Source organism: Falco peregrinus, chromosome 15 (assembly GCF_023634155.1).
Source record: "Falco peregrinus isolate bFalPer1 chromosome 15, bFalPer1.pri, whole genome shotgun sequence".
NCBI lineage: Eukaryota > Metazoa > Chordata > Aves > Falconiformes > Falconidae > Falco > Falco peregrinus.
The window spans coordinates 8,092,779-8,101,347 of NC_073735.1; the positions used below are offsets into that span (position 1 = coordinate 8,092,779).

General features: G+C 59.3%; 3 protein-coding genes and 1 long non-coding RNA gene across 6 annotated transcripts; 3 read left to right on the forward strand and 1 right to left on the reverse strand.

Annotated features, from left to right (window-relative positions):
* The first annotated feature begins 53 nt into the window (after positions 1–53).
* Positions 54–1,210, forward strand: TTC36 (tetratricopeptide repeat domain 36). The gene is made up of 3 exons (XM_005240053.3): positions 54–248; positions 486–674; positions 763–1,210. Exons 1-3 carry the CDS (start codon positions 137–139, stop codon positions 1,029–1,031), a joined length of 570 nt encoding a protein of 189 aa, XP_005240110.1. The 5' UTR covers positions 54–136; the 3' UTR covers positions 1,032–1,210.
* A 98-nt stretch (positions 1,211–1,308) lies between these two features.
* Positions 1,309–4,785, forward strand: TMEM25 (transmembrane protein 25). The gene is given in 9 exon segments (XM_055819237.1): positions 1,309–1,457; positions 1,460–1,493; positions 1,495–1,544; positions 1,836–2,120; positions 2,361–2,648; positions 2,724–3,002; positions 3,104–3,208; positions 3,298–3,413; positions 4,701–4,785. Coding segments are annotated over 8 exon segments (1,257 nt in total). The 5' UTR covers positions 1,309–1,315; the 3' UTR covers positions 3,372–3,413; positions 4,701–4,785.
* Positions 3,949–8,529, reverse strand: IFT46 (intraflagellar transport 46). 3 transcript variants are annotated; one of them, XM_055819231.1, is made up of 11 exons: positions 8,434–8,529; positions 8,141–8,350; positions 7,911–8,068; positions 7,158–7,232; positions 6,953–7,046; positions 6,443–6,571; positions 5,894–6,012; positions 5,436–5,502; positions 5,095–5,155; positions 4,734–4,819; positions 3,949–4,366 (listed from the first exon to the last, which is right to left on the reverse strand). In XM_055819231.1, exons 1-11 carry the CDS (start codon positions 8,455–8,457, stop codon positions 4,271–4,273), a joined length of 1,119 nt encoding a protein of 372 aa, XP_055675206.1. In that variant the 5' UTR covers positions 8,458–8,529; the 3' UTR covers positions 3,949–4,270. The 3 variants fall into 3 exon arrangements, with proteins under 3 accessions (XP_055675206.1, XP_055675205.1, XP_055675207.1); XM_055819230.1 differs by having other exon boundaries at positions 5,894–6,015; XM_055819232.1 differs by lacking the exon at positions 3,949–4,366 and adding an exon at positions 4,373–4,576 and having other exon boundaries at positions 5,894–6,015.
* On the forward strand, positions 6,013–7,007 carry LOC129785727 (uncharacterized). Its single transcript, XR_008749872.1, has 2 exons — positions 6,013–6,182; positions 6,836–7,007. It is a non-coding gene; the product is annotated as an uncharacterized LOC129785727 (long non-coding RNA).
* Positions 8,530–8,569: the final 40 nt, after the last annotated feature.

Here is an 8,569-nt window from a genome sequence, read left to right on the forward strand (position 1 = left end):
TGGGCATAGGTCACCTTGGGAGGCTGTGGGGCTCCCAGCTGGGCTTCGCGGCCTCAGGGGCTGGGATAGGACAAATGGTGCCAGCAGTGTGAACATTAACCCACGAGGGCTCTCAGCACTCGGCGCGGAGGGCGCCATGGCCACGGCGAACGACAGGGCCGTCCTGCATACCATCTTTAACCCCAGCACCCCTTTTGGGGATATCCCTGGGCTGGATGAGGAGGAGGAGGAAGATGCCCAGGATGAAGGTGAGGTGACGCTGTGTTGGGTTCTCGGTGTTGTGTTCTTGCAGTCGGCAGCGGGGTCCCTGTGCGGCGGCGGAAGGAGGGCATGCAGGCAGGCAAGAGTCCGGGCCTTGGTGCCCTGCCCTGTGTCCATTCGCACCCCAGCACAGCGGCTGTGCGGTGGATGGTGGGGCTGCTGCCTGGGGCACCCCCGCTACCAGCCACGTCCCTAGCTGAGGGGGCCCTGGTGTGCCGCTCCAGGGGAAGGCTTCGCGCAGGAACTGCTGGAGCAGGTCCGGGACCTGGAGCTGCAGGGGGTTTCTGCTGCCGAGTCGGGGGACGTGAGCACGGCCCTGGAGAGGTTCAGCGAGGCTATCCACCTGCTGCCAGAGCGTGCCTCAGGCTACAACAACCGGGCACAGGCCCTGCGGCTGCGGGGGGACGTGGCAGGTGAGCAGCGCTGGTGCGGCCGGGTGGCGGGTGGCAGGTGGCCCCCGGGTATGCCCAGCCCACCCCAATGCCCCTCTCCCCCGGCCAGGCGCCCTGCGGGACCTGGATACAGCCATCCGCCTGAGCCGGGGCCGCGGCCGTGCCGCCTGCCAGAGCTTCGTGCAGCGTGGCCTGATCCGCCAGCTGCACGCTCAGGACGAGGACGCCCGGCAGGACTTCGAGCAGGCGGCGCGGCTGGGCAGCACCTTTGCCCGGCGGCAGCTGGTGCTCCTGAACCCCTACTCGGCACTCTGCAACCAGATGCTCTGTGAGATGCTGGGGCGGCTGCGCAACCCTGGTGGCACCGGCAGCGAGTGAAATGGGAGAGGCAATGCGTGGCTCAGGCGGGCCCGTCCTGGTGGCTGGAGGAGGCCTGTCTCAGGTGCTGGACATCCCATTCCTCCTCCTCCCGGGAGACAGGAAGGACAAACGCGCCTTGCTCTGCCTCAGCCCCAAATAAACTTCCCCGTGTCCCTGGCACTTGGGCTTTGCTCGCAGTGTTGTGGGCAATTGTGGTGCAACTCCCGCGTGTGCACAGCCCCGCGGAGACGGGCGGCCCCGTGGGTGCAAAGGTGGGCTGCGTGGGGTCCTGCGCAAGAGGCATGACGGGGGGGCACGGGGAGGGTTCTAGCTCCTGCCCTGGCCGGAGGGTCTCTGGCCGTTCTTGCACGCTGCTGGGCCGTGCCTGGGGCCACGGGGGCGGCAGGACCGACCCGGCGGGGGGGGTCGCTCGCAGCCGTGCCGGGACCGCCCCTGCGCCGCGTGCACAGCCCTGCGGGCGGCAGAGCCGCACTGCGGGCCGGGCTGGAAGCGGCAGCGGCGATGCTCCAGGTAAGATGCGGGCTGGCGGCATCCTGCGGCCCCAGCCATGAGCCGGGGTGCCGGGGGCCCGGCGCGGGGATGGCCCCGCGTGCCCCTGTCCCAGCTGTCTCTCTCCTAGCGCTGGCACGACATGGGGCGTCCCCGGGGCTGCCCGCGAGCTGCCCCTTGCCCGCTGCTGCTGCTGCTGCTGCTCAGCCTCCGGGTGCTCTGCTGGGCAGGTGAGGCTGCGGCGGGGTCCAGTGCATGGCTCCGGCAGCGGGCCCCTGCCGCGGCTGTGATGCGCTGCGGGCTCTCCGGCAGGGCTGGGGGAGCTAGGCCCCACCATCAACGGGCGGGCGCTGGCGGTGTGCACGCTGAGGGAGGAGGAGAGCCGTGTCTTCACCTGCCGGACCGCCCGGCCGGTCCCCGGCACCGCGCTGGTGTGGTACCTCAACGGCCAGAAGCACGAAGCAAACTGCTCGGCCACGGGTGCTGCCAGCACCCTCACCCTCACTGCCCGGCGCGCCGACCGTGAGCTCAGCTGCTCCCTGACAGACCCGGTCTCTGGCAAGACCTACAACGCCTCAGTCCTCCTCGACGTGCAGTGTAAGGTCCACAGCACCGGTCCTGCTCTGGCCGGAGGCACCGGGAGGGCGTGTGCGGCTGTGCCTGAGCAGAGCAGGACCATGACCTATGTCCCTCGCAGCCGTAGCGCGGCAGCGTCTCATCAGTCCTGTGCAAATATGGCTGGTGAGCACGCCAGGCTCCTGGCTGTGCTGCCCCTGTCCCTAGCTGTCCCTGTCCCCATCCCTGCTGCCCATCTCACTGTCTGTGTTTGTTGCCCAGATAAGCCAGAGATCCTGCGGGCAGATGCCCACTACCAGGTCGATGGCACTGGGATTCTCCTGGTGCTCTTTGCGCTGGTGCAAGCCAACCCACCTGCCAGCGTCACCTGGGTGGACCAGGACGGGCACGTGATGGGAAACACCTCAGAGTTCCTCCTCTTGGGTGCCATACATTACCCAGGCCTATCCAACCACTCGCTCCGCATCCACCTCAGCAGTGCAGCTGGCAACTTCTCTCTCAGCGCTGCCAACAGTGTGGGTGTTGCCACTGCCTCCCTCCTGCCCCCAGGTAGGTGTTGGTGGGGACAGGTGCAGAGCAGCAGCCATACGGAGGGACGCTGAGGGGGCCATGCTGTCCATACAGGGCTGCTGGATGCCCGTGTGAAGCTGCCCCTCCTGGGCGTTGTTGTTGGAGCAGCCCTGGCCCTGGGCACCTTGCTCAGCCTGGGTTCCTGCGCTGCCTACCTGGCATGCTGCCGGCCCAAGCCAGTGCCAGGTAAGGGTCAGGCAGGAGGGAGCAGCCCGCTCGGCCAGTGCTCCCACAGCTCCGAGCATGTGCAGCCCTGGGGCACACGCCTGCCTCGCCAGACTCAATCCCTGCCACCCAACCTGCACCTCGTCGACCTGATGCAGGAGGCCAGAGGTAAGACCCCAAGGTGCCAGTGCAGAGGAGAACACGGGGTCATGGATCCTGGCTGGGTGAGGGCCAGGTGTCCCAGCTCTCGCCCCTTTCTGCCACCACAGCTTCTCCCAAGGATGTAAGAGCTAGTGCCAGCGCGGAGGAGAGCACACTGCCAGGGCTGGAGCACTCCTTAGTTCTCAGCAAGCTCAGTGAGGGGACGTGGGCAGGTGAGCAGCCCTGTAAGCCATGCTGCAGGGATACTGGCCTCCACAGCCACCCTAGAAAGCAACTGCAACAAGCTGTCTTTGTCCTGCAGGTTTTGTCCAGCTCCCGACATCCGGGCGCGTCTACAAAATGCCCAGCACGAGCAGTGAAGAGATCTGGCTGTGAGACGCCACGTGGTGCCCATGAGCCAGGGCTGCCCAGCACCAGGTATGTACCAGCCTCTGGAGAAGGGCAGCCCAGGGTGCTGGGTAGGCCATGTTGGATGGCAGGTGCTGACCGACCCCCAGCTACACGTTAAGCTATGTGCTGCTGGTCTCAGTAGCTGTGCCTGTCAGCCAAGGCACGATTTATGTAGCCTGTGTACTTTGTTAATAAACTACTACAATCAAAATGCATTAAAGCTGTTTATAGCCAAGGCTCTGCTAAGCTGCTAGTGCTGCAGTTCCTCCCGGAGTAAGGCCGAGCACCAGCCTTGTTTCAGCAGGTTCACAGCCTGTTTGCTGTGTGGTCCTCTCTGCCCCTGCTAGAGCTGTGGCAGATGGACAGGCAGGCAGCATGGTAGGGGCTGGAGAGAGTCATCCCAACAGCAATACACTCTCAAGCATCTGTGTGGTGTTGCGCTGGTTATTTCTCCTTGGCAGCAGTTAAGGGGCTTGAGAATAGAAAAAGAGGCTCGATAATACAGGGCGGTGGAGGTTCATCCCCAGGTCAGACCTTAGAACACACTGGGCAGATCCAAGCATTGTGTCTGAGCATGGAATTTATTCCCACCTGCTCTGGTACTTCTAGTGTGCACTTGAGGAGCTCCTGTTCTGCAGCATCTATGGCACAGGGAGCCTGCCATCGGGAAGAGCCAGTTTACTGCTGAGATGGAGCAATTAGGCTGCTTCTACAATAAATGCGATGAGTAAAGTTCTACTCTATGAATGCAGAACAGTTCAGCAGCATCTGCAAAACCAGGGTGGCTTCCAAAGTGCTGCACGCTGCTTCATAGGCTGCTTTGGTCAAGTCTTCGTGTCTAGCAGCAGATGTTGATCCAGGAGATGAATGTTTAATGTGAAGCTTCAAGTAAAGCTTAACACTTCCGCATCTGCCACTTGTGAAGGTGCGTTGGATGGTGGGCTCCTGTCCTTCTTCCCATCAGCCAGGGGCTTGAAATGCTGCAGGGGAAAGAATGTGTTAGTGCAGATTCAAGTCTCATTAATCATGCTGCACACATGCATCTGAAAATGCAAGTGCTCTGTATGAGCCATACATTCAGCAGTTGCCTTGACTTTGGTGGGAAAAGCATTCCAGGCTTATGCTGGACTGTTAATGCAGCATCCTCAGCCCTGTGGCACATCGGAGGCTTCTTGTGCAATGCTGAGGTGCTAGGGAAATGAGAAGCTTAGAAAACTTTCTTTGGATTCCTTTACCACGGTCTACCAGCCCTTTATGAACACCCACAGCGTAGCAAGGCCAAAGGTAAGGAGTGAAGCTTTGCAATGCTTCCAGCTGGTAGAGTGGTGCCTGTCCGGAGCTGCATACCTGTGAGTTCTTGAACTCCGAGTAGAGGGAGAAGAGGATGTGCAGAGGCTGGATCCGACTCTTGTACACAGGGATGTCCAGAATGGCTACAAGTGAAAGCAGAAGTGTGTGAGAGCATCCTGGCTGCACCGCCCTGCACAGAGTAAGTAAAGGCTGAGCTTCCCACTGCCCACTATTACTTGGGCCTTTCATCAAACGCTGCAGATGTCTGCAGTATAAGTAGTCCGCTTTGTACTGAAGGCAGCAGAGAATGATCATGACTGCTCAGGGCTGAGCCTGCATCTACAGGTCTTTTGCTTTAAGCGAAGCAGTACCAGGCCAGCAGCACATCTGTGTGCTCAGTGCAGTCTCCCCAGCTTACCACATATCATGTCGATGTATTCGGTCAGGTCACAGTTCATCTCTGCAGTCGGGAGGCCCACCTGGAAGGGACGAGGCTGTCAGCTCTGCTCCTGTATGGGCAGAGCCTGACAGCATACCCTGGTCTCAGGCCAAGTGCAGAGGCCACCTGGATAGCAGCCAGGAATTCAGGCATTAGGCTGCTCCCCGGTGTTCTGGCAAGGAGAAATGGCAAGCAGGAACAAACCTGAATGGGCCAGGCTTCAGGCAAAGAGCTCAGAATGGAGCAGGCACCCAGCTTTCACAGAAGATGGTTTCTAACATCACTTGCTGAGCTAACCACCCATCGCTTGGACAACGTACCTTTCCCAAGAGCTCCTCAAATTCTGGTGACCACTCCTGCATCAAGGTCTCGATGTCGGGCATTGGCCTGCCAGGGGAGAAAGAAGACAACCTTCAGGACCACACATAACTGGCATGGCTTCCTTACTGCCAGACTGCTGTAAACGGGACAGCTTCCATTCTGAACAGCTGAAAGTGAGATGTGCGCGTCTGCTGAAGGTCAATGCAGGCACTTTTATGTTGCAAGTTCCGTGTGCTAGCTGTTAAACTAATTCAAGTTACGTAGGGAAAGGGAAGCGCAGAGGGAAACATCCTGCACACGTGCATGGTAGGATGGCCTGACAATTAGCATGTCTTCCCCCTCTCGGAGATATTCTGATAGTTTTACTCAGCGCTCCTAGACTTTGCTACCAGCCTCCCGCTGACCTAAGCTTAAGCTGTACGAGTGTGTGTGAGGGAGAGTTGATGTAACGGTTCACCTGGTGTAATGCACAGTGGCAGGAGGTTTGCAGCGGTGCAGTTCACTGATACTTTCAATCCAGTTGTCAATGGCTTTGGAGTTGTTCTCTGCATTCTCCAAACTCCTTACTTTTATCTGCTGCTAAAAACAAAAATATGAACCTGGAAGATTTCATGGTGTTTTGGGGCTCTTGTGAACCCTGCTTATGCTCTGATTTACCATGCCTTTTCTCTTTCCTAGTTGTACTATACCAACTGATTTCTGCAGACAGAAAAGCAGCTGCCAAACAAAACATCCAGGAAAACCAGGTATTGACAACCAAAAGGAAACAAAGTTTCACCTGAAGGAAACTGATCCAAAGCCTGTACCAAGGCTTGCCTGAAGTGAGGCTTAGATCCATTGCAGTTTAAAGCTATGGGTTAAAGGAAAAGGTTAGGTTTTTTCTGCTTTTAAAGCTAAGTTACCGTCTGTGCTGCAACACTGTAGTCACAGAGACAAAAGTAAGAATGAAATGTGGTTTTGCCATAGCCAGTGAGCAGCAAGCACGACCTCCCCTTCTCTGACTCACTGTGATGTTGTGCTGCCTGGAGTTCTCTGTCAGCCAAAGGGAGAGCACAGTGGGATCTGACTGCTTGGTCGATGGCTCGTCCAGGACCAGCAGGCCAAGGTTATCAGGCTTGCCATCAGGACGAGGAACCTGCAGATAAGCAGAGGCCCTGTTTTCTACAGGAGTCTAGAGTGGAGAGTGGGGGAAGTTGGGGCTATTTTTACACAGCCTCCCTATGGTTTAAAAATCAGACCCTAAAAGGATTCAGTAGGCATGCTCTCTTGATTAGGAGTTGTGTAGCACAGTGCTACCTGAAAAGCACGGGGTGTCAGACATGGGAAAACACAACCCTCACCCCAAATTACGTATGTGCTGTTTGAGAGGTGACTGAACCACTGAGTCCAGTTTCCCCAGGTCTCTAGAACGCTGTCTCCAACAGCACAGGGCAAAGGTACACACTGCTGTGGGGAGAGGCCAGCCACTTCTGGGCTGTACAGCCAGGATGTATAGAGGAACTTGAAGCAACTTTACCTTCAGGAATGCATCAATGTCTCCAACCGCAGGAATAAAGTCTGGAATAAAAGGCTGCAGTTTGTGCTCAATCTCTATTGTTTTGGGAGTATACCTGCAAAAAACCACCATCATAGCATGGGCGGCTACGGACTGTCCCACAAAACTCGCCACAATAATTGGCTCTTGGCTCTCCTTTGTGTCAGATAAAACCCCTTCCACTCACCTCTTGATGTACTCAAAGAGTTCTTTGATTTCAGAAGATACTGGCAGGTAGTCATAATCACCTAGACTCAAGTCACTAATGAAAGGATGAGAAATGCAGGCACAGATTAATGCATGGTAGGTTCTATACAAGCAAGAACAGGGACCCAGCTGTGCAAGACAATTGTGAAGGGAGCTGAAACACCAGGTAGTAAGCTGTCTCTTACAAAGACAGGAAAAACATAATTGGGCCGTGCTTTGCCTCAGGCCTCCCAGCTAAAACAAAGCACTTGAGTGACGGGCAGTTGCTTGTGATCATAAAGACTTGTATGTCAAAAGGTGGATAGGTGCTCGGCACAAAGGTAGGCATTAGGACAGCGACTAGGGGGTTTAGTAATGGTTTCGGAGTTGAAGACGAAGGAGGAGGACAATTAGGAGAGCAATAATGTGCTTGAGGTGTTCCCTCCTTGTCTCTCATGTGTCCACTGCCAGCCAGGGCTGAAGACAGGTAGGAGGCTGGCTGACCCCCTCAGTCACTCCCAGCTGTGCCCCTCCTTGGCACAGCACAGCCGGGCACAGGGACTGTCCAAGGAGCTGCTGTCAGCGGCTGCAGTTCCTCAAGCATAGGAACGCCTTTCTCTTGAGCTGCCCGGGTACGAGGAGGAGGAATGAGCCGGCCACCCCCGTGCCCAGGGCCGTGCTCCCCTCGGCAGGGTCACGAAGGTGCCGGTGGGGCCGCAAGGGCCCCTCTGGTGCGGCCGGCCACGCCACTCACCCCTCCACCACAGCCCCGCGATCCTCCGCGTCATCCTCTGAGTCTGTCTCAGAGGAATCCTCCTCCTCCGAGGCCGAGTCGTCGTCGTCGTCGTCGTCCTCCTCCTCCTCGCCCTCGCTGGGGTCAGCGGGGGGCGCCGAGCGGGCCGCTGCCTCCTCCTAGGTGAGAGGGACGGGACCTCACCGGGCCGTCCCGCCGGCCGCCCCTCCCGCCGCCGGCCCAGCGCCTACCTTGCCGCCGCTGCCCTCCTCGTCACTGCCGCCATCGGCCGCGCCGCCGCCTGCTCCGGGTGGGCCCGGCCGGCGGCAGTCCCGGGGGCGGCCTGTACCCCCTGCCCGTGGCGAGCGAGCCCCGGCCGGCCGCACCGCCGCGCCGCCCGCCTCCTCGGCCTCCGGCAGCTCCAGGCTCTCGTCGTACAGCTGGTTCTCCACCAGGCGGGTCTAGGCAGAGGGGCGCGGTAAGGCGGCGGCGCGGCACGGCACGGCCCGGCACGGCACGGCCCGGCACAGCACGGCCCGCTCACCTCCAGCGCCCGTCGCTCCGCCATGCCGCCCTGCCGCCGTTGCCATGGCGACTCGCCCGCCGCGGGCTAGAGCGGCGCGGCCGCCGCGGCGCCCCCTGGCGGGACGGATGGCGGTCACCGCCCGGCGGGCCGCCTG